This window comes from Solanum dulcamara, chromosome 2, assembly GCF_947179165.1.
Source record: "Solanum dulcamara chromosome 2, daSolDulc1.2, whole genome shotgun sequence".
Classification (NCBI taxonomy): domain Eukaryota; kingdom Viridiplantae; phylum Streptophyta; class Magnoliopsida; order Solanales; family Solanaceae; genus Solanum; species Solanum dulcamara.
Genome location: NC_077238.1, coordinates 28,890,540 through 28,916,202, shown reverse-complemented (window position 1 = coordinate 28,916,202; position 25,663 = coordinate 28,890,540). Strand labels below are relative to the sequence as shown.

General features: G+C 38.2%; 1 protein-coding gene and 1 long non-coding RNA gene across 3 annotated transcripts; both read left to right on the top strand.

Annotated features, from left to right (window-relative positions):
- The first annotated feature begins 692 nt into the window (after nt 1-692).
- LOC129880480 (VIN3-like protein 1) lies at nt 693-21,363 on the top strand. Its single transcript, XM_055954524.1, has 5 exons — nt 693-880; nt 2,400-2,451; nt 17,696-18,283; nt 19,570-19,880; nt 19,982-21,363. The coding sequence occupies exons 3-5, from the start codon at nt 17,826-17,828 to the stop codon at nt 21,154-21,156; spliced, it is 1,944 nt and encodes a 647-aa protein (XP_055810499.1). The 5' UTR covers nt 693-880; nt 2,400-2,451; nt 17,696-17,825; the 3' UTR covers nt 21,157-21,363.
- Nucleotides 21,364-22,035: 672 nt separating this feature from the next.
- LOC129875953 (uncharacterized) lies at nt 22,036-24,192 on the top strand. Of its 2 annotated transcripts, none has more exons than XR_008763254.1 (3): nt 22,036-22,110; nt 22,794-22,969; nt 23,739-24,192. It is a non-coding gene; the product is annotated as an uncharacterized LOC129875953 (long non-coding RNA). The 2 variants fall into 2 exon arrangements; XR_008763255.1 differs by lacking the exon at nt 22,036-22,110 and adding an exon at nt 22,648-22,717.
- The last annotated feature ends 1,471 nt before the right edge of the window (nt 24,193-25,663 follow it).

The following is a 25,663-nucleotide window of genomic DNA, read 5'->3' as shown; positions in this document are numbered from 1 at the left end:
ATATCGACATTCATCTAAAGAGGCCATGGAAGAGTTGGAGAAGCTCAACATGGAAGTGTAGGAGAAGAGTGAGAGAAAAACAAAGAAAAAGAGAGAAAAACAAAGAAGAATAGAGAAAAACAAAGAACAAGAGAGAACTGATTTTTGCCTTAAATCAGAGAAACAATCTAAGAAATTAGGGCAAAAATGAAGAAGAAGATGCATAAATATATAGATAAGAGGGATATGACCATTATAGACCAAGTCTGATGCCACATCAGCTGAAAAAATAGCTTCTACGCGCCTCTAGTAAGTGCAAAACACGCGAGAGTCTAACTGATTAAAAAGTGTCAAAATGACACAATAGACCCTTATATTAGATGTCTAAAATGAACATATCTTGATTTAAGTGTCTAAATAAAAGTTGACGCCAACTTTAAGAGGTCAGCCATGAGTTTGGCCATATATTTAGATATGAAATGCACATGTATGAAGCTAAGTAAAAGTGAATACCCCAACAGAAAATATGATAGAAATTCAGGTTAACCTTATCTTCACGCTCGATTCTGAAGCGTCAGAGCCACGAGCAAATTGTAAAACAGCCAACTGGAGCATGTACTTTATAAACCACTCCGCTTTTCTAAAAGATTGACCTGTACCACGCTCCTAAACTACGCGTGAGGCTCAGCCCTTTTCGCCTCTAATTGGCGTGCGTTAAACAAATACTCCTACAGAAATTTCGTACAACACCAACTAACATTAACAGGAGCCAAGTCTCCTTTAACACAGAGAGGATTTTTCATTACTCTCCAAACGAACAAAACCCTTCACCCCCCCTACCCCACTCCCCTTCCCTTCGATAACCCTAAATTTTTCTCTCCTCTTTCCTTACTCACAGCAGGTACTTTCTTCAGATTTCTCTGTTTTTTCTCATGTTTTTTTTTTATATATTTGTCTTCTTATTAGTTGTTTGCTGAATGTGTTTGCTTCCAGATCTGTTACTAATCTTTCTATGTAGTTCGTCTTCGTTAATTGTTTGTGTGAAATTTTGTTAATGCTTAATTATTTATCTTTTCTGGGTACTTAATATATTCTTGTTCGTGATGAGGTGTTTTGACTGTTACGAGGTAATTCTGGGGGTTGCTGGGCATCATTGGTTTGTTTTCTTGCTGAATATGAGCAATGTGAAGAAATAGGACAGCAATATTTTCCAAATGCTCATTGCGTGATTGCCTTTTTTGTGTGAATGATTTTTGTATTTCTTGTTGGGGTAGCTGATTTTCCATTAGCACCATGTTAGTGTTGCAGGTTCTAGTTTGAACAGTGATGCATGTGCTGATTTATTAAAAGTCTCAGACACCTTTGTTGTTATTGAGAGAAAGGTCTCTTTCTGTAGTAAGAATAGCTTTAATTTTCTTATTTGTTGTTTTATTAATAAAAGCGGCAGGTGGGAGCAAAGTGAGGTAGGTGAAAGTGCAGTTAGTTTAACCATGACTAGAATAATATCATTAAATGTGAGAGGTAAAGAACTTGACAAAAGGATGGTGATTAAGGGAGGTCGTGAAAGGATGATTTTTCTCCCATGCTTTCCAAAAAAGAATAAAGGACCAAGTAACAGATGCAAAATTTCGAAGAGTGTGGAGTAACAAATTGGTAGGGTGGACCAATCTTGAATCCGAAAGGGTAGTGGGGAAATCTTGGTTGTTTGGGACATTGGGGTTTAAGTAGGTAAATATACATATTCTAAGAAAGGAATGAGAATCAAAATACATAATTATAGGAGTAAATCAAACTATACTATATTTACAAGATCATATTCTATCATATCTATGAGATTCTTACAATTCTTTGTAATGCGATTTAATATTTCCTCTATTTTAATTTGTGTGTTAGTTTGACTAGGAGTAGGGACGGGGTTTAATAATGTAATTTGTCTTGAGTTTTGTGGTTTTAAACTAGGATGCATATAGCATTTTTAAAATATCCTTTGAATCTTGTGGTCTTAAAGATGTCATGTCATTTCTATAAGGGAGTGTCATTAAGGGTGAATGAAATATCGAAATTAAGAACTCACTAAACATAGAAATTTGCCATTCTTTTTTAAACAAACTAAGTAGGAGACTTAAAAAAAAAAGTAAGGCACAAATGGAGGGAGTAATGTTTCGTGTTTGGTATGGTTGTCTGAAAATGACTATGTAGTGTCATGTGTGTTTGTGTTTATATTGAAATTTTGTATCTAGGTAACTTAAATGTTCTGTCAAAATTTGATTGTGGAATTTGAATTGCCTGTTCCTAAGATGCTGGACACAAGGGTAATCAATATTTTTATAAACGGGTTGTCTCTCATTTTAGAGACCTAAGTTGCAGAGATGTATCACTTCTGAAACTTAACATCTTATTGTCACATCTTATTGTCACAGGGAGGGGTTGCTGCCACATCCTTATTTGGCTATCAATGATGGATTTATAAAGGTGAGAATCTCCACTTAATCTCATGGCCCGGGAATTATCTACCTTACCACCTCAGCATGAGAAACTACATTAGCATAAAAATGTATTTTGTTTTTGGATCTGTAGATTGCTTGTTTAAATCCTTTCCTCACCTCCATGGTATTTGAGTATAAAGAATAGTTATGGTGATTCTTGGATTTACTCTTCAATTCTTGTTTCCCTTCTTTTTGTGGCAAGATTTGTATATATACCAATTCATGGCCCTAGGCTCTCAATCTTAGCCATGGGAAGGTGGGAAACTAGGTCTTCTGGTCTCTATCCAATTTAACTTCCTATTTTGATTTCTTATTTTCACTCATTTCACTGTGGTTAACTTTCTAGGTTTCAGTGTGAATGTTTTAGTCTTACGCTTTTCAGTATGATTGAACTATAACTCTGAAGCTCTATAAGACTACATTGAGGATGAAGTTCCTAAAGTCCATATATGTTATAGTAGATGTTTTCTCTGATATCTGAGGTTACTGTCCTTCGTAAAAAAAGTGAAATGTATGGTGCATAAAATTAAGAAATGATGCTCAATAAATTAAGGGATTTGTGAGAGCATATAAAGATAAGTATAGTTAGTTGAAACTGACTTTCCTACTTATGTTTTTTTTTTATGAATTACATTTCATAGATGGTATCAAAAATATGCAGAAATTACAAAAGGAGATACAAAGAAAATATTAAGTCAACTCTAATACAAAAGAGATACGAGCTGAACTAGGGAGCAGCAAAATACCAAAATTGATCAAAGCTATTTAGAGGGGTCAGATTGAACCAGCTAAAGCTAAACAGATTAAGTAAATATCTAGCCTTCAGGGAGTGGTTTCGAGTTAAGATTCCATCAAAACATTTGTGATTCCTTTACACACCAAAAATACTAGCAAGTACTGTAATCTAGATTTTCTTGATGGCTTTACGGACTTTCCATGTCCTACATCTTTCAACAACAACAACATACCCAGTGAAATCCCACAAGTGGGGTCTAGGGAGGGTAGGATATACGCAGGCCTTACCACTACCTAATGGAGATAGAGAGACTATTTTCGAAAGGCTCTCGACTCAAAAATTACAGTCCCAAGTAAGAGAAAGAAAACAATATATATAGTATAATGACAAAAAAAATAATGCAAATTTACAAGACAAGAACAATAATGATATCAAAGTAATATGACAATTAAAGGCAATAACAACACAACTATAAAGACACTCCTAGACCTACAACCATTTTAAACCGACACACGACAAGACACCATTCTATCCCTACTAGATTTCTACCCTAATCCGCAACCTCCACTCCTTTCTATCTAAGGTCATGTCCTCGGTGATATGGAGTAGCGCCATATCTTGTCTAATCACCTTTCTCTAATACTTTTTCGGTCTACCCCTACCCCTCTGCATAACCCCCACATCCAACCGCTCACACCTCCTAACTAGGATGTCGACACCCCTCCTCTACACATGCCCAAACCATCTCAGTCTCGCTTCTCTCATCTTGTCTGCCACAGATGCCACTCCACCTTCTTTCGAATAACCTCATTCCTAATCTTATCACTCCTAGTGTGTCTACACATTCATCTCAGCATCTTCATCTTCGCAACATTCATCTTCTGAACATGAGAGTTCTTTACTGGCCAACACTCCACTCCATATAACAACGTTGGACCACCATTCTGTAGAACTTACCTTTAATTTTAGGTGATACTTTTTTATCACACAAGACTCTAGAGGCAAGCCTCCATTTCATCCATACTGCCCCAATGCGGTATGTGACATCATCATCGATGTCTCCACTACTCTAGGTGATGGATCCAAGATATTTAAAGCTTTCTGTCTTGGGATAAATTGGGTGGCAAGCCTCACTTCTATGCCCTCTTCATTCATCGCACCACTAAATTTGCACTTCATGTATTTTATTTTGGTCCTACTCAATCTGAATCCTTTGAACTCCATTGTTTGTGTCCAAACCTCCAACCTATGATTAACTCTGTCTCGAGTCTCATCAATCAAAACTATGTCGTCCGCAAATAGCATGCACCATGGAACCTCTTCCTGAATAGAACGTGTCAGCTTATCCATCACCAAGGCAAAAAGAAAAGGGCTCAACACAGATCCCTGATGTAGTCCCATCTCAACAGGAAAATGCTCTAAGTCCCTGTCGTAATCCAAGTCTTGACTCCAACATACATGTCCTTTATCGCTCTAATATACACCATCGGGACACCTTTAGCCTCCTGACACCTCTAGAGAACATCCCTCGAAACTTTGTCATAAGCCTTTTCAGTCAATGAACACCATAGGGAGATCCTTTTTTCTTTTTCTAAATTTCTCCATCAGTCTTCGCATAAGATGGATTGCTTCAGTAGTCGACCGCGCCGGCATGAATCTGAGCTGATTCTTTGAGATTGACAATCCTCTCCTCACCCTCACCTTCACCACACTCTCCCAAATCTTCATAGTTTGGCTATAGCTTTCAGATTCATCTTTTAAACTGAATGGCATGACCTGAATTAGTCCAAAAATTGAAAGGAACATGCTCCAAAATCTGTTATTATTGAACATTGTAGAAACAAATGATTGATTTTTTTTGTGTTTTTTTGACACATATAACAACTATTTACAAGCTACTTATTTCTGTTGCTGAGATTGTCTTGGGTCAAACCACTATTAAGACTGTTCAGCTGAAACAGACGACTTAGTTTTGCCATGAATTATTCATTGCATTGTAGGAGTTAGAATTAATTCCTATTTATCTACTTCTAGTCATGTGGGGAGGTTTACCATTGGCATCTATGGTAGAATCAGGGACCTGAGAGGTGGTGGTTTACCCTTAAAATGAAATTTCGAAAATTAAATAATTCATGCTGGGCCTTTACCCTTTCTTTAGGTTCATTGCTGCTTTGACTGAAAATGACCCATCTCTTGTATTGCCCCATTTCAGCTTGTCAGTCCTTCGAGGTGTTCAAAGTGCAACTACCTAGTGTTGTTAGCAGCTCTTGTAAATCATTCATCTCCTAGTTATGAACATTCCTTCTTAAGTGTAGATCCATGTATTATCTTCTCTATTCTCGGTAATGGTTGAATATGGATACAAGCTAACATTAAGATGTTTGGAATTTCATCTTTTAATGTAGTGCTGCACAACCACCTGTCCTTTCAAATTGTGAGCAAAGTTTGAGTGTGAACATTTTTGTCCTTACTTGGGTTTTCAACATTCCTGTAAAGGCACTGTTTTTCTGTCATATGACCTATAAAACTAGGTGTCTGTTATGATAAACATGTAGGATATATAGTTTAGTTTTGTTTTTTGGATTCACATCAAAATTTAAATGGAACATTGAATTCCCACTTATGTCAAAGAGTTTATGCAATTGTTTTTTTTGGTCTAAAACACATATGATGTGTGATGCCATCATAAATCCATGTTTAATTTCAAGAACTCGATTTCCTTCAATTTTCCATCAACTTATTATTAAGTTGAACAACAACCATATGAAGAAAATGCTATAAGGAACATATTAAATCTAATTGGGTCATGAATGTCCATCATGGATTAGAAGATTGATAAAAGGATAACGAAGTGTTAAGTTATCCCACATTGGTTGTGGGATGTGGAATTGGCCTATCAATATAGTTTAAGCAGTCCTCACTTTGTGAGATAGCTTTTGGGTTTGAGTTGCATTCAAGATCAATTTCTTATCTTGATATCAAAGTTAGACTCATCCCAATTCTTGGTTTGCCTAATGTTGGACCCCTATAATATGTTATCCATTCTCCTGTCAGCAGGTCGAGTCGTGCGACAAAGGGGGGGGGGGAGAAGTGTGTTAATTTGTCCCACATTGGTTGTGGAATGTGAATTGGTCGCTTTATAAGGTTTTGGGCAATCCTCATCTTATGGTCTAACTTTAGAATTGAGCTAAGTCCAAGATTCATTTCTTTATCATAGAATAAGGAAACATGAAACTTGTTACTATTAAGTTGATCAACAACCAACAACAACAACAACAACAACCCAGTGTAATCCCACAACGTGGGGTCTGGGGAGGGTAAATTGTACGCAGACCTTACTCCTACTAAGGTAGGATGGCTGTTTCCGAGAGACCCTCGGCTCAAAAAAGAGCATAAAAAACGTTAGATAAGGCTAAGAAGTGAAGAGGAAAAAATAATAATTTCAAAGCGAAATGATAAGACAAATAACAGGAGCGCTACAAATAAAATAGAGTAATCAAAGTAGGAAAAGTACGGGAAGTAATAGATAATAGCAGACATTAGAGAACTAGAAATTATAGTTTGCTAAAGCGTCTACTAATACGGTAGACTACCGTGACTATGTACTAGCCTTCTATCCTAGTGTGGGTCCTCCACACCCTCCTATCTAAGGTCATGTCCTCGGTCAGCTGCATCTGCGTCATGTCCTGTCTAATCACCTCTCCCCAATATTTCTTCGACCTACCCCTACCTCTTCTGAAATCATCCACGACCAACCTCTCACACCTCCGCACTGGGCATCTGGGTCCCTCCTCTTCACATGCCCAAACCATTTCAGTCGCATTTTCCGCATGTTGAGATGGATGTGTGGGCATACCAGGAGCCATCCGTCTCAACATTCTCATCTCGGCAACTTTCATCTTTTGAACATAGGAGACCTTAACTGGCCAACACTCCGCCCCATATAACATAGCCGGTCTAACCACCACTTTGTAGAACTTGCCCTTAGTTGTGGTGGCACCCTCTTGTCACATAACACATTGGAAGCGAGCGTCCATTTCATCCACCCTGCCCCAATACGGTGTGTGACATCCTCGTCAATCTCCCCACTTCCTTGCATGACAGACCCAAGGTACTTGAAACTACTTTTCCTTTGGATGGCCTAGTCTCCAAGCCTAACTTCCGCGTCAACCTCCTGAGGTGTCTCACTAAACTTGCACTCTAAGTACTCTGTCTTGGTCCTACTCAGCTTAAACCCTTTAGACTCCAAGGTATGTCTCCAATCCTCCAGCTTAGCGTTAACTCCACTACGAGTCTCATCGATCAGGACTATGTCATCCGCGAAAAGCATACACCATGGCACCTCACCTTGAATTTGTCGTGTCAGTCCATCCATCACCAAGGCAAATAAAAACGGACTAAGAACTGATCCTTGATGCAACCCCATCACAACTGGAAAGTGCTCTGAGTCCCCTCCTACTGTCCTTACCTTGGTTTTGGCACCCTCATACATGTCCTTGATCACCCTAATGTACGCCACCGGTACCTCTTTAGCCTCCGGACATCTCCGCAGTATCTCTCGTAGAAATTTATCGTAAGCCTTTTCTAGATCAATGAATACCATATGCAAGTCCCTCTTCCTCTCCTTGTACTGCTCCACCAATCTCCTCATAAGATGGATGGCTTCAGTAGTTGAGCGTCCCGGCATAAATCCGAACTGGTTCTCTAAAATAGACACTTCTCTCCTCACCCTCATCTCCACCACTCTTTCCACACTTTCATAGTATGGCTTAGAAGCTTGATACCTCTATAGTTGTCGCAGCTCTGGATATCCCCTTATTCTTGTATAGGGGGATCAGTACACTCGACCTCCATTCTTCGGGCATCGTTGCCGTCTTAAGGATGACATTAAATAGCCTAGTCAGCCACTCCAAACCTACCGAGTCCGTGTTCTTCCAAAATTCCATAGGAACCTCATCAGGTCCGATCGCTCTTCCCCAGCGCATCCTACGAACAACACCCTTAACCTCTTCAATCGTAATACTCATGCAACACCCAAACTCGCGACGCCTCCCTGACTGTTCCAAATCTCCCAACACAATCTCTCTGTTCCCTTCTTCATTCAAGAGTTTATGGAAGTAGGACTGCCATCTATGTTTAATGAGGGTCTCGTCTACCAATACTTTTCCATGCTCGTCCATAATGCACCTCACTTGATCCACATCGCGTGTCCTTCTCTCCCGCGCCCTAGCTAGCTTGAACAATTTCCTATCCCCGTCTTTCTCTTCTAGTTCAGTGTAAAGGTGTTCTAAAGCTGCCGATTTTGTTGTCGAAACCGCGGACTTCGCCTCCTTCCTCGCTATCTTATAAAGTTCCCCATTCGTCCACTTCTCCACCTCATCCTTGCTTTCTATCAACTTCGCATACGCCATCTTCTTTGCTTCCACTTTCCCTTGCACTTCTCCATTCCACCACCAGTCCCCTCGATGCCGACTACGACTACCAATCGAGATTCCCAACACTTCCCTTGCTACAGCCCTAATACAACTAGCCGTCCTAACCCACATACTTGTCGCATCCCCGCTACTATCCCAGACCCTCATATCCTTCAATTTCTCTCCCATTTCCAGGGCACTAGCCGTGGTCAAACTCCCCATCTGATCCTAGGTCGGTCATCCCCAACCCTCTTCTTTCTCGTCATATTGATCCCTAAATCCATCACCAAGAGTTTATGTCGAGTTGTTAGGTTGTCGGTCGGAATGACCTTACAGTCTTTGCACAGACCTTTATCGTCCTTCCTAAGGAGTAGAAAATCTATCTGGGTCTTAGCCACCGAACTATAGAAGGTTACCAAATGATCCTCCTTCTTTGGAAAACTCGAATTGGCTATCACCAACCCAAAAGCTCTTGCGAAATTCAAAAGTGAGACTCCACCTCCATTTCTGTCCCAGAAGCCAAAGCCTCCATGCATACATCATACCCTCCCGAAATAGACCCGATGTGCCCATTGAAATCCCCTCCCACGAAAAGCTTCTCAGTAGGCGATATGCCTCTCACTAGTTCGTCCAAGTCCTCCCAAAAGCGCCTCTTAACCTCCTCGTCTAAGCCCGCTTGCGGCGCATAAGCACTAATAATGTTCAACGTGATCCCTTCAATGACCACCTTAATCGACATCATCCTATCAGTGACTCTCCTAACCTCCACCACCTGATCCTTTAGATCACTATCTACTAAAATACCTATCCCATTCCTATACTTCGATCTGCCAGAGAACCAAAGCTTATACCCGTCTACCTCCTTAGCTTTAGAACCTACCCATTTGGTCTCTTGGACACAAGCTATATTAATCTTCCTCTTCTTAAGAATCTTAACTAGCTTATGGATTTTTCCGTTAACGTCCCTATGTTCCAAGAACTTACTCTCAGTCTAGACGCTCCTTCAACCCATTTACCCCTCCTTACCCTCGTCCCCGTCCCCATCCCTGAGCGAGAACATGACCCTAGTTCTACCATCACTATCCAAAGCCACGAAAACGTGTAAGAACTACTAAATTATTCTAAGGTCTAAAGTCAGCAAAATGTAATTACAAGTATAAAGAACAAAGAATAAATATGGGAAGATATGGAAACTGGAAAACGGAAACCGGAGGTACCAACTCCAGTTGAAATGAACCTGATTGCCGCCGAAAAACACTATTCACTTCAGAAGTACTGTTCACGTCGGGATTACCTTTCGCGTTGGCTTACCAGCAAGCTCCTTTCCTTCTTAGACAATTTATCGAACAGATGGGGTGCATTCAAAACAACCCCAAACCCAGCAAGCTAGAAACTGCAGAGGAAACAAATATTCCTATTCCTGCAAATATCAAAGATAAATAGAACAAAGCAAAAGCCGCCAGAAAAGAAGATAATAATATCAAAGCTGCTGTCGGCTTCAGATAGGAGAAAACAACTTCAAAGTGGTTGTCCGTCGGCGACAAGAGGTTGTTGCAGTCTTCGACGGTGAAGCCGGAGAAGTTCGCCGGAGAAATGGTAGCCGTTGGAAATCAGAGCCTACTGAGGGTACCTTCAGAAATCAATGTGGGGTTTCTTGAATATAGCAAGAAGCAAGGCAAATACAGAACCTTTTGAGAGGAATTTTGCTGGAGGATGAGTTGTTCGCCGGAGAAGTTCGCGTGGGAAAGAGTGTTCTCTGTTCCGTTATAAATCTATTTTTTGGAAATAAAACTATCATTCAACTTATACCTAAAAATCACAAGAAAGTTACCAAACAATTTTTTGGAACCGTATGAAGAAAATGCTATAAAGAACATATTAGATCTAATTGGTTCATGAATTTGAAATCAAATCCTGCATGGATTAGAAGATTGATAAAATGATAACAAGAGTGTTAAGTCATCCCACATTGGTTGTGGGATGTGGAATTGGCCTATTTATATAGTTGAAGCAATCCTCACTTTGTGAGCTAGCTTTTGGGTTTGAGTTGCGCTCAAGAGCTAAGTCTAAGATTCATTTCTTTATCATAGAGTAAGGAAGCATGAAACTGTGGCTTAGACACTTTATAGGCTTTTGCTACTGTTGTAGGCACAAATATGTGTGCCATGGTTGTCTAGAACCTAGAAATGAAGAAAACAGAGAAAGACAACCTCTTTTTAAGAAAGACAATCTCTAGATCTAAAGTAGGGACTTGGTATGATTGGGTGGAAAGTGCAAGGCATCATATAAGAAGGCTTGTTATAAGCAAAGAAGTGCTACTATAGATCTGCAGGAGGCTCAAGGAGTTGTTAAAACAAAGGAAAGACTTTCAAGTCTTGGCGATGTAGGGATTTCTCGACAAACCTTATTTTGTCTCAGAAATTTAATCAATGCTGGAGATTTGTTTCTATCATTTCTGTTAAGGGCCAAGACAATAGTAATTATCCTACATGAAAATATATCTAATGGGGGATGGATACAATTGGTGACAAAAATAGAAGGCTTCGTTGAGAGTGACCTTCTCATACAAAGAGCTACTAAAGCTTAGGGGATACCAACATCACCTCATCACAGGGAAGGGGGACCATAAAAGAAGCATTACACAAAAATAAATGGACATAGATGGAGCTATCGATTGGGGATGAGGAGGTATCTCTAAAAAATTCTTTATAGTTCGATGACAAGGATATCTTGAGCATGTGTTTAGTTGGAAATTTCAGGTGAGGACGATTCTCCGTCTAAAGTGATGTAAGACGATGGGTTCAATAATCTTGGAATGCCGCACAGGGAGGTACACGCATATAATATGAATAGATTTAAATTTGTGTTTGAATTACAATCTAGGGTTGCTGCAGAACATGAATATTGATGGGAGATTGCTGGAGGCAAGGAAGGCAATTATAACTGATGGTGGACACCAACAAGAGTCTTTTCAAATTTTACCATGTTTGACTGGTTCTGGATTCGAAATATAGGGCTTACACTTTTTCTCTGGTCAAATCGCTCTTAAATTGGTCAATGAAAAATGCAATGGCTGGTTGGATACGGAGAAAGAGACTGAATTGAAAAATCATTTGAGATGTGTTCATGTTTGAGTTAAAGGCCCATTGAAAAAATTTTCTGGAAACGATTGCATTGCAACGGGAATCTCATCTTCTTGCTACCCATCTGGCTTGAAGTTCCAGCAAGGTATCAGAAAATAGAAAAAGGTGAGTGCAGTACAATTGGAGAGAGAACATGGGTGGAGTTTTGATGTGGAGGAGTTATATCTACACCTACAAAAATGGGAGGATAGGGATAGGGCATGAAAATTTTGCAGGTCGGCGACAATACCTGTATTGGTGCTGAGTGTGTAGATGAAAGGCACATGATTGAGGGTACTTTTCTAAATGAGATGGCCCTAGTAGATGATGGATCTACTATAGTAAAGGAAAATAGTAAGTTAGGCCATTTAATTGAGAAGGATGGAAGGTTGGGCTTTTTAAATAAGGAACAAATAAAAGCCTATCAAAAAATTAATAGTTGAACCCTTTGTTACAAAAAATAAACTCGGATGTGATTTTTAATCCCTCAATGGTGGTTTATTTAGCGAAAGAAGAAGTCAAAACTTGTTTGGCCAGGGAGAACAACAAGTCGATTATAACAAGGTGCAATTGGGAGGAGCTGATCAGACTTCAGATAATGAGTCAGAGACGCAAGAATCAACTCATTAACTTTAGATGGAGGAGAAGGAAAGTAAAGAAACCGAGGGTCGAACAAAGGATTACATGGCAATAAATGGCGACCTAATTCCCCTTCCATATGTCTTGCTAACATGTGAGGAGTCTATGCTAGTAAGTTATCAAGTACTTGAAGATACTGCAATTCTTTGGGTGCATAATAATATAATCAAGATGAGCCAAGAGTTTGGGGTTGCGTTCAAAGGAGGTGAAAAAGAAGCATTTGCCTTCGTTTATGAACGTGGATCAAGAGCTGAGGATCTTTCGGAAACAACCTCTCTACCTCCATGAGGTAGTGGTAAGGTCTGTGCACATCCTACCCTCCGCAGACTCCACTTGTGGGATTTCAGTGGGTATGTTGTTGTTGTTGTTGTTGTTATGAAAGTGGAACAAACAACAGGGTGGAAAAGGAGATAACTTTAGTGGTAGACGCACATATTAAGAAGCAATTGTTCACAAAAGAGTTCAAAGATCTATAATTTCACATGAAATTTAAGGAGGGAGAGCCACAAAGTGAAATAAGAAACACGAGGAGAAACACAAAAGTTGGTACATAATGAAAGTATAATTGTTATCCTGGGATGTGGGAGTTGAACAGGGAGAATAAAAGGAACCTGGTCGGATCATTAGTACATCACTGGGGAATGCATATTATGTAATTGTGGAGTTGGATTCGATGAGAAACAGTGGGGGGATTATTGTGTTGTGGGATAAAAGAGACCGAAAAGGGGAATATGTGGATAGTGGGGAATCAAATACTTGTAAATTCTCTGGGATCAATCAGGATTTATTGGTACTTCACTACTGTATATGCTGATTGTGAGAGAATGGAGAGAAAGGAGTTATGGTGGAATTAGCAGCTATAGGGGGTATGTGGGTGCCCTTGCATGTTTTCTGGAGACTTTAATGTATAGCCAAATTTCCATCAGAGAGAATTGACTGCAATAAACTTCTCCTAGTTTGAGGAGGAAGAATTTTTTGAAGGAATCAAGCTATGTGCTACTGATAAATAACCTAGCCCCGACGGTTTTCCAAATGGCTTTTTATCAAGGTTTCACATGCTTAAGGAGGACATAATTCTCACCCTACAAAATTTCCATGCTCAACAGTTTTTTGAGAAAAGCTTCAATGCTACATTTTGTGGCTTTGATCCCAAGAAAGTAGAAGCCATTGAACTTGGGGACATCAGATCCATTAGTCTTATCTCTGGTATGTATAAGATCATCTCAAAAGTGTTGGTTGAAAGGCTAAAAAAGGTGGTAGGCAATCTTGTTAACAAACATCAAATGGCATTCATTAAGGGGTGATAAATTATGGATGTTGCATTGATAACCAGTGAGTGTATTGATAATAGGATTAGAGGGGAGGATCCAAAGGTCATGTTGCAAATTACGCATTGAGAAAGCTATGATCATCTCAGTTGGAACTTCCTTATCAGTGTGCTTAGACAAGATGGCCTCTGTCAATAGATGACTGAAATGGATTAAATTCTGTATAAAAACTACTAGGTTCTCTATACTTGTCAATAGAGAACCAGTTGGTTTTTTCCCAGCCGAAAGGGGACTTAGACAGTGTGATCTTATGCCCCATCTTCTTTTTATCATAGTTATGGATGGTCACAATAGCATGATGAGGATTGCTAATCACAACAGATTGCTGAAGGGATTCAGAGTAGGGAATACAACAGGTGAGGTGCTGGAGATTTGTCTTCTTTTATATGCAGATGGCACAGTTATTCTGTGATGTTACACTAGACCAAATTAGCTACCTTAGGATGATATTAATGATATTGAAGCCTTTGCATATACTGGTTTTGGCAAACATTTTGGATTGTAGAGTGGAGAAAGTACCTACTATTTATCTTGGTATGCCATTGGGGTCAAAACACAAAGCTTTGGAGATATGGGATGAAATCGTTGAAAAATCAGAGATGAAGTTAGCTTTGTGGAAGTTTTTGTCAAAAAAGAAAAGTTAGCTATGTGGAAGTCACTTAACCATTTAAAAAAAGAAATAGCTCTATGGAAGTCTCAATACTTTTCTCTGGGCGGGAGACTCATTTTGATAAACTTAGTGCTGAATGCTCTACCAATATATGTAATGTCTCTATTTCCTATGCCAAGCAAGGTAATTGACATCGTAGATAATTGAGGAGGAATTTCTTCTAGAATGGCAATAGGGAGGGCAAGAGTTTTCACTTGGTAAAGTGGGAGATAGCTCGGCAGAACAGAGTTCAAGGAGGTATGGGGTTTAAGAATTTAAAGCTGCAAAATAATAGCCTACTTATGATATTGTTATGGAGATATAATGTGGAGCATTAAGCTCTCTGGAAGGAAGTAGTCCAACAAAAATTTGGCCAAGAAGGACACTGGTGTACAAAGCAGGTCACAAACACATATGGTTTAGGGGTGTGGAGATCTAATAGAAATCTACGGCATGATTTTAAGAGGAGTACCTGTTACACGATAGGAAATGACAGCAGGATTTTATTCTGGAAAGGTAAAATAGGACTGGAAATAGAATACCACAAGAACTTTTCCCTATGTTCTCTATTAGTAGCAAACCTGACTGCACAGTTTAAGAATCTTGCACCTCAAGGTTGGACCAAACATTCAGAAGGTTGCTAAATGAATGGGAAGTGATAGTGTGGCTGAACTACCGAGTTAGGTGGGAAGTTGGGCACAAATATTGAAGCTGATACAATCAGATGGAAGCATCAAAGTGATGGAATATTTACAGTGAGCAAGGGTTACACAAGGGAAATATATGAATGTGCAGGAGTTTCAACTGTGGCCCTGGAAGCCTGTGTGGAAGAACATGGCACCAATCAAGGTGAAATGTTTCTCTTGGCTGGTTGTGAGGAGAGCTTTTCTTACGCATGAAGTTCTACCGGAAAAGAAGAATACAAGTAGCATCTAGATGTTCTCTATATGAAGAGGCAACATAAAAAAAAACCATTTGTTTCTTCAATGCAAAGTTACAACTATTAGTTTCACCAAGGAAAGTTGGACTATGCTAGAACACACAACAAATTTATTAAGCTGCTGGATCAGAGGGGATGGAGGTAGTAAAAGTCAGAAGATATGGTGGAGAATAATCCCAACTTGTATATGGTGGATTATGGAAGGAGAGAATGGTAGAATTTTTGAAGGCAGATCCAGCTCCATTCAGAAGATCAAATGGAATTGTATTAGGTCCTTATATTTCTTGTGTAAAGAACATACTTCTTCCGTCCCAATTTATATGATGTAGTTTGACTGGACACAGAGTTAGAGAAATATGGGAAGACTTTGCAATGTTCCAAAATTACCCTTAAAAGAGTACACCTCTGTAGATATTTTGCAAAATAAGTTGGACCTAACATGGGAAAATGTTGATAGCGTTATTAAATACTTGCCAATTAAGGAAATGTGTCATTCTTTTTGGGATTGATTAAAACAGAAAGTGAGTTTGGGACATAGGGAGTAGTATAGATGATGAAATACAAATAGTGAATTTCATAGGAGTTTTGTGATTAATATCACTTTGTAGCTCACTTTTTGGAGGTTGCCAACATATCTCTTAATGTTGAGGAATACAAAGTTACCCGTTTTAAAAAAAAAGTGCATTCTTCTTGTTGGCTGATGCTAGCTCTGTAGCGTTTGGTAACTTCAAGAGGAAGATGGTTTATGTGTCTCTATTTAAGAACAAATGAACATTGAAATGCTAATGCACAATGAACACCGTCACTTTGTGAATTATAATCAACATGTTAGAACTATTATTTCGCTTCATTACTTTTTTAGAGGTGGGGGTTGATCCCGGGGGAAGTGGCTAAAAATTTATATGACCAAAGATGTGGGGTCATTTGGTAGCTAGTTTGAAGGTGAGTTATGCAAGCATTAAATCCTGCATAAGTAATACCATGTTTGGTAGCTGGTTAGGAGGTAGACTATTCATGTTTTGGTTTGCAATTTAGAAATCCACATAACTAATATTGAGGGAATCTATATATTATTATATGCAGGATAGAAGGTGGAACAATAATAATTGAATAACTAAACTCTGCATAACATATATAAGATAATACACAAATTCCGTCATAACTAATTCATGCATTACTAATACCTAACATAACTCTAACCAACTACCAAACGGCCCCCAAGTGCGATGGGATTTTTGTCCGATGTCCATTTGTGTACCTTAATGTAATGATTCTAAAGACTTCACAGTTTGATGATAGAAATTGTTGTTCACAGAAGTTCATAGATTTCCATTTGATAAAGAAAGATTATACTTTTCAGACATATCGAGTAATAATAGTATTTTAGACCTTTCTATAGATCTTCTCGGTTGTACTCTTTTCTTGTGACATTTGTAATAACTTGTGCCATCTTTAAATAGATTATGCTTTTAACTCTTCATATTTCTTTAAATTTACTCTGAAAATGTTATGCAGGATTATCATTTTCGGTAGCATTAAATAAATGATAGAATAAACTTCGACTTCCTTTTAAGTTTGCCTATTTCATATGTCATAAGTTTCAGTGTTATCAAAGGCGAAAAACGCAAAAAAACTCTAAGGTCCATTGGGGCTTCAAGCGCAAATAAAGTGTGGACTTTAATGAAAAAAGACACAAAGGGAGAAAAATATACAAATATGTATGTTTAGTCCAAGACCAATAATTATAAACATGAATGACAAATATATGACCAAAGAAATTGAAACAAAAGGTATGATAAAGTGAAATATCTATTGTTTAGTGTTACTTCTTCACAAGAGGCTCATTGACAAGGAAAAGTTTGCCTTGGAATCTTGATGGCACACTGAAGCGCACATAAAGCGAGCGAAGCGCAAAACACATTTTGAGCCTCGCTTCAGGGCTTAAGCGCTTTGATTTTACCTTGAAAAAGGGATGAAATGTCAGTTATTGGCACTCAAATCAACTGAAATTTCATTTTGTCAACATATTTTTTCCTAAGGCATCTACAGTGCCCCTCTCATATGGAAGCTCACACACACACACACACACATATATATATATATATATATATATATATATATATATATATATATATACATGGGCAGGAATGAGCTTTAGTTTCTGAGATCTTTAAATGCAAGAATGGAAAATCGTCCTGCATATCTCTCCTTTTTCTGTATTAAGTATTGACAATCTGCAAGCAATTATATATGAACTTTCTTGCTCAAAAGACAGGTCAAATCATATTTCCGTTAGTGTACAAATCCTTGTTTCATTTCTTTTAATGGGATCCACTCAGTTTTTTCAGTTTGCCTCAACTGTAGATTCTTTGTATGCTAACTCGTATGTTTTTTATATCCAGTTTTTGGTGTTCCTGGTGTTTCGTCCAGTGTGAAAAGCATTACAGAGAAATTCAAGAAGTTAAAAGGCACTCCAAAATTCTTGAAATCTGGTCCAAGGAAAAGAAGCAATTGATTTTATCCAATTGCGAAATGTCTGAACAACTCCCAAAGTTGAGTAAAAAGCAATTGAAGACTCAAGAACAAAAAAGAGTATCTTCAAGTCCCAAGGATCATACTTCTAGAAAGCAGCTCAGGAAAGGGGAAAACCCTCTCCGAATATTATCAGCTACGGAGCAGTGTGCAGATGTGAAATGTTCGAATTCATGGATCTGCAAAAATTCTGCATGCAGGGCAACTATTTCTATAGATGACACTTTTTGCAAGCGGTGCTCTTGTTGCATCTGTCACTTATTTGATGACAACAAAGATCCTAGTCTTTGGTTGGAGTGCACATCTGAATCTGGTCAGGGGGACTCTTGTGGCCTGACTTGCCACGTTGAGTGTGCACTCCAACGTGGGAAGGTGGGAGTTGTTGATCTAGGACAACTGATGCAGCTAGATGGGAGCTATTGTTGTGCTTCTTGTGGTAAAGTCTCTGGAATTCTCGGGTAAGTTTCCTTTAGATAATTATAATAGTTCTCACTTTCCAATGCTGATATGTTCATTCAGTACCAATACAAACTAAAACTATACCAAGGTGAAGGGCCATTATATCCTTGTTTCCTTCTTTCCCGGAACATCCTTCTTTTGATTGGTCTTCTGTCTGAAATCCCTTTGACTTCAATGTTGACGGGCTTATTGTCTCTTTTCTTATCTTAAAAAAGGGGAAAATAAGAGAGGGATCACTCCTCGGGCAGTCGCTAACCGTTGCGCCTTCCCTTCTGCTTACACCATTTCTTTGTGAATGCTCCGCTTTGCTCTTTGTCGCGCTACTTCCGCCAAGTCAGTAGCCTTTCTTTTATGCGGGATTGCCTGTTGATGCAAGGAATAAGGGCTACTAGTCTTTTCGGAAACTGCTGCTAAGATCCAAAGTTACATAGATTTCTCTCTTTTAGTGTGGGGGCATTAGTAAAAGGCCTAAGCGGTCTTAGCTCCTTCTCTGGTCTTGCCGCCCTTGCCCCTAACCTGTCCTTGACTTGCCTCAGCCAAGTCTTTCCCAACCTCTTCTGATGTGCCTCTAGGAAGCTTAAGAACCATGAAAAGAACTACCCTACACATGATTTGGAGCTGACAGCAGCTGTATTTTCACTGGAGATGTGTGTTTATGTGTATTGATGGTAAAAATGTGTGTGACTCAGGAATCTACTCTGCATGCTGTCAACCTACAAAAGGAAGGTCGAAAGAGGACTTATTCCCTTGGCACAAGATTATGCAGAGGGAGAAGTCTTGAAGCCATCTTCCTCTGAATTTTTTTATTAGCTTCCTGCTTACAAGTGTCACTTTGCAGTTTGCAGTGGTGAAGATAATAATTGTTTATTCTCTGTTCAATCTTGATTAGGTATTTAAGCTAGAGTTCTTTACTGATTTCTTCTGGTTGATTAGAATAATCAATAGCTCTTTCTTTAGTATAAACTATGCAACTCTTTAAGACATTTTGAGTGAATTTTAGAGCGGTAAGCTGTCATTTCAAAAAAGCTAGACGTTATAAATCTTCTTCATTGCAATGATTCTGCAACTCTACCTATCCATTTTAGCCCTCCTGCATGAAGGGAAGCATTAGTTATCTTCTTGTGAGTAATGCTTGTTAATCTTGTTGTGTTTCATTTTGCTAAGAATTGCTCCGTTATCGTATCAGTAATGGTCCCAGAATAGCATACATTGGTTCTTTTTTTGTAATCCACCAGTAGACTTGTTGCAAGTTGAATGTTTTCTCTTCACCTGTTGATCTTGGTAGGTTTTGGAAGAAACAGCTTTGTGTAGCTAAGGATGCTCGCCGTGTTGATGTCCTCTGCTACAGAATATACCTGAGTTTCAGGCTCCTGGATGGGACATCCAGATTTGAAGAACTCCATGAAATTATTAAAGAAGCCAAGGCAAAATTGGAGATGGAAGTTGGACCAGTGAATGGAGTATCATCGAAGATGGCTCGAGGAATTGTTAGCAGACTTTCTATTGCCAGCGATGTTCAGTCATTGTGCTCGATTGCCATCGAGAAGGGTGATGAATGTCTGGCAACAAAGACTAGCAAACTTCCTAATTCCTCAGGTACCATTTCTTATTTTACTCTTCAAGGTGGCATTATCTTGGGGCAAATTCAAGCTAGAGTACTTTATTTGTAATACTTTCTCGGTGCCACTTCTTGCCAGAGGGTTCACTTCCTGCAGCGTGCAAATTCCTTTTCGAGGAGGTGACATCATCTTCCGTTGTGATTGTATTGATTGAAGTTTCTGCTGCATCCTCTGATGATGTCAAGGGCTACAAGCTCTGGTACTGCATGGCCAGAGAAGACACTTATACAAACGAACCTGTCTGTGTCTTTCCAAGAACTCAGAGAAGGATTTTGATATCAAATTTGCAGCCTTGCACAGAGTATTCTTTTCGGATAGTTTCTTATACAGAGGCAAGTGATGTGGGACACTCTGAGGCAAAGTGTTTCACAAAGAGTGTTGAGATAATTCACAGGAAATCTAATATAGTAGCAGGACACAAAAGGCAGGTCAATCAGGATACTGGAGGAAGCTCTGGCTCCAAGGAAGGCTACTACACTGGAAAAGACATTGAATTCGATTCTGGCTTCAAGGTCCGGGACCTTGGTAAAATTCTAAGACTTGCATGGGCTCAACAGCAAGGCTGTTTAGAGGGATTCTCTGGACCTGGATCTACTAAATGCTGTGAGTCTTGTACTGTTAAGCCTGAACCTGTACAGGAAGAGAGGAAACCATCTACTTCTCGCCAGCTTGACTTAAATGTTGCTTCAGTACCCGATTTAAATGAAGAGTTAACCCCTTCGTCCAGAGATGAAGATAACTGCTGCACTTTAGAGCTGACTGTTGAAGCAGATGATGATGCCACCTCTCATGACAATGAGAGGAACGGTCTTGCCAGATCACATGGTAGTGGAGATTCCCAAAACTGGAACCAGGGGAAGAATGGAGATGTGTCAGCTGGTGATTCTCAGATGGAAGGTTGTCGGAAGAGGGGAGCTAGCAATAATGGTGAGACACATGACTCTGACAGCACCCTAATCAATGGTTCACCTATCCAAATTCGTACAGGAGGCTTGGATGAGAACTTTGAATATTGTGTCAAGATCATCCGCTGGCTGGAATGTCAGGGTCTGATTGAGAAGGAATTCAGGTTAAAGTTGCTTACTTGGTTTAGTTTGCGATCAACGGAGCAGGAACGTAGGGTGGTAAATACCTTCATTCAAACGCTAATTGATGATCCAAGTAGCTTGGCTGGTCAATTGCTTGATACCTTTTCAGAAATAGTATCCAGCAAGAGGCCACGGAATGGTTTTTGTTGCAAGCTTTGGCATTAATTTATCCACAGACGACATTAATCTTGCAGACCATTTTGCCCGCTGTCTTTACACTCAATATTTTCTCCGTAGTCTGTAGTGTGATTCATTCGTGGACAAGCCTGTCCAGCTACAAGATTTGGGTTGTTATTCATGTAGACAGTTGACTCCATGGGAGAGAATTAGATTGAAGGAAATTTACATTTGTAGAAAACAATTGGTCTCTCATTTCTCCGCTTTGATTGCATTAGAAATTCAATTGACGACCTTTTGTACTATTCGTGTGCAGATATATGATAGCAAAAAGAGATGAGTGGCTAATAAGTAGTGTTCTTAGGTATCACGGCTTTTTAAGAAAAAATTTAAATCCATTTCCCCCCCTTTTGTATTTTCTTTTGAATTTATGAATTAATATACAAATTACTAGTTGAAAGCTTATAGTTAAATGGACCGCAAACTATAAAGAGCTATTTAGTGAATGATTAAAACTAGTTATAAAATAGAACATGCTTCCATGGAGGATTATGTCTTTAATCTTGTCATGTGAGTTGAACTTCTTTGCCTCAATTTCTTTTTTCTTTTGAAAACTGAATTGTTAGAGGTTAACAATATCTGTAACACCACTGTAACATATCCATATCTATACTAATAATAGTAGTTTGGAAGTATAAATTTGGATGCTGAGTGTGGAAACCCCTCCAGCCACATCCAATCTTCATACCTATTTCCATCCTCGAAAAAACTAGAACTTTGTTTTTAGGAGGTAGGCAGTAATCTACTTATAACGCATGAATTTTATGTGCTATACGGGCCTGACTAAACGTCCAAGCTAACGAACGTTTGGTCAACCTTGGCCTATATAGTGCATGAAATTCATGTGCTATACAAGTCCTTTTTCCTATTCTGCTTCCCTTCCTTGCATTTCTAATGCGATTCTACTGTTAATATGTACTTGAAAAGTGCATATCTTTGAAGGTTTGTGTTTTATAGTATCCATTTGTTCCATTTTTTTGTCCAAAAGTTCATGCAAATGTTATTTTGATCCGATTTTGCATGAGCTAAAAATATATCTTTTTCAATTTGAAAAAACTGTATTTATCTCACATATTTTTCTCTCTTTTGAAAATGATAAATTTTGATACTGTTCGGGTTGCGTTATATTGGGGTGGTGATATTATTTATGGGAATAATTTTGTGCGATATAGCTGTATTCTACAAGCCAATATTAAGCTGTTAATTTCATTCTTCAAATATGTAAAAGAATGGGGTTAAGTGGTTAAATTTTCTGTAACCGAGAGATTCTCATTTTTAGTTTCTCCACTAGGTATTGCAAAATATGTCGGATTCAATATTTCTAACACTGAAACTGTGTTATTTTCTAAAATCCCCAAATGATTTTAGAGGTCAAGTCATGCTAAACATGCTTGAAATAGTATTTGTTTCTGACGTGGGTGTTTATGGAGACATTGTTACAAGACAACTACCAATAGGAGGTTTGAGGCTTAGATTTGAACCGATTTCCACAGAATTATGAGGAAAATTATGGTGCCACTATAAATCAACTCACTTTTCCTTCTGAATGGTACATGTTTATTATTGTTCTCTATTTAAAGTATTATATTTTTATTTCTATAATAATATCATGGGTATCTTTTCAGGAGTTCTCGGCCTAAAATGAATTTTGCAAATGAGGCAGTAGGAAACTATGAACAAGAGCAAAATAATGAGGCATCCACTTGGTTTGGATGGATAGAACATGCTGGAACATCCACGACTGTCAAATAGAGAAAAATGTTCGTCCATCCTCAAGTTTTGCTGCTACAAATAATTTTCGGTAGATCTCTTATTTTAATAAATTAAATACTTTATAGGGAAAATTACACCTAATAGATCAATTGTGAAATCATTTACCTAAATTAGACCCAACTCAAACTATTTACCCTTAATAGACTCATGACCCAAAATATTTACCCTCTTACCCCATTTTTTTTTTAATTTCGCGCATGACATCATGCTGACGTCAGCATCACTGCTCCTCTTTGATATCATCAGAGTATAACAATTTCTTCTTGGTACCATCAGAGTATAATATACTCTGATGGTATCAAGCAATTTCGCTGAAGCACTGTCTCTTTCTTCTTGATACCATCATAGTATATATATACTTCCATGGTATCAAACATGTATTTATGCAGTGCCCCTTCCCTTGTTCCTCTTTGATACCATCAGAGTATATTATATTTTGATGGTATAAAATAATTTATCAAACAGTTTATTCTTGATACCATTATAGTATAATATACTCTGGTGGTATCAAGAAAGAAGAGACAGTGCTTTAGCGCAATGCTTGATACCATCATAATATATTATATACTCTCATGGTATCAAATGCGCGAAATAGTTAAAAATAAGGGGTATGAAAGTAGTGGGGTATCCAATGGTAAATAGTTTCTTTTTTGGGGTATAATAATAATTATTCCAACTTTATATCTACTACTGTTTAGGAGATAAATATTTTATTACTTGCTAAGGGATTGGAACCACAAAACGAACTTGTGGTAACACAATTGTCCAAACATATATCAATGATATTGATATTGTAGATGAGCAGAGTGAAGAGGATGACAATGACCGTTCGCACAATGTGATGGGTCCTTTCTCAGATTCTGCGACCAAAGATGCATTAACTGTGACCACAATTTCATTCAAGCAAGATCCTCTTTGTTGACTGTCGCTTTTATAAACAATGTGGATGAAATTTGTTTAACTATGCGATTTGAAAAATTCACCAATAGATCTTTGGTCTGGTATACTCTTCAGCTCCATGGAAAAATGGTAAAATATTTGAGTATCAAGTAGGTCAAGGAGTTTACTGTTAGAATCCACGACAAAAAAATTGAAAGGCTATTTGCAGGCGATGGAAAGGAGGGTGTCAATGGATTATTTATTGTAAGGAGTGTGGTGACCATATGGGGAAGATTGACAAATACTATGAAAAACATACTTGTAATATGAGTATATTTGCAAAACATCATTTTAATTTGGATATCAATACGATTTGACCATTTGCTAATTCTACATATTGAAACAAACACAAGGCATAAAGTTAAATAGTAGATTACACTAGTTGCTAATTCTACATATTGACCATTTGCTAATTCTACATATTATGGTGCATGTGTGCTTTCAAGATGATATATATGAACACTAGGAGCAATCTTTCTCCATACTATTGAAATAAATGACTGTTCACCAACACTTCAATCCTGGAAAAATAATTGAATGGGAGCACTACCTTCATCCAGATGTTTGAAAATACAATTTTAGATATTTCATCGTTCCAATTACGTGGCACATTTCTGATTTTGAGATTCAAATAAGTCTTGCTTTGATCTTAATATTTTTATATATCTTTTAGTACTTTTTACATAATTTTCTAATATTTGAATTTTATTTCTAAAAACTTAAAGATTCCATGATGAATTCACGGTCAAAATTAAATGGTTGACTCTCAAAATTTGAGTTGTGCCACATATACAAAAGAGGTATATTTTTAGGACATCTAAGCCATGCATCGATGGATTTTCTTATTGTTTTCCAATCATATCAATAGACACACAGATGTCTATGAGAAGTAAGACATCTAGGGGTGACAATTGAGCGGGTTGGGTCAAATTTGGGGAGGTCAAGACCCAACCCAACCCAAATTTGCTTGGATCAAAACGGTTGGGTAATGGGCATAGAACGGGTCAAGACCCAACCCAATCCAATTTTACTAAGTTTTAATTATTTTATTTATTTTTTATAATATTTTAGTAGTACATAATAATTTTTTTTATTATAGCTATATATAACATATCAAATAAAAAAAGTTTTTAAACTGTATTTTGGCAAGATCTTTTTAGAAATAATTTGGGTTATATATCAACTCAACTTTTAATGGGGTTGAAATAAGTTGGGCTAAAATGGGTTGATCTAATAAATAGCTTGAACGGATTGAGAAGGTTGGGTTTGATTTACCACCCCTAAAGTCATCAAGCTATTATTGCAGTTAGAGTGGTTACAACAACAACAACAACATACACAGTGAAATCCCACTAAGTGAGATTTAGGGAGGGTAAAGTATACTCATACCTTACCATTATCTCGAGGAGATAGAGAGACTATTTTCGAAATACCCTTAGCTCAAGTGCATCAAACCCAAACAAAAGAAGAAGAAGAAGAAACAATGAAGAAAGCATATGCGTTAATAAGAATGACAAATGTAAAGTTTACAAGAAAGAAACAATAATAATAGCAAAATAGTGTGATAATCGAAATAAAATACATAACATAAGGCAAGATAACACTTCACCCCTAATAACCTTCTACTCTTATACGCATCCTCCACTCCTTCCTATCTATAGTCATGTCTTCGGTAATATGAAGCTGCACCAAATTCTTTCTAATCACCTCTCCCCAATATTTTTTCGGCCTACCTCTACTCCTTTGGGTACCCCCATCCTCTCACACCTCCTAACTGGGGCGT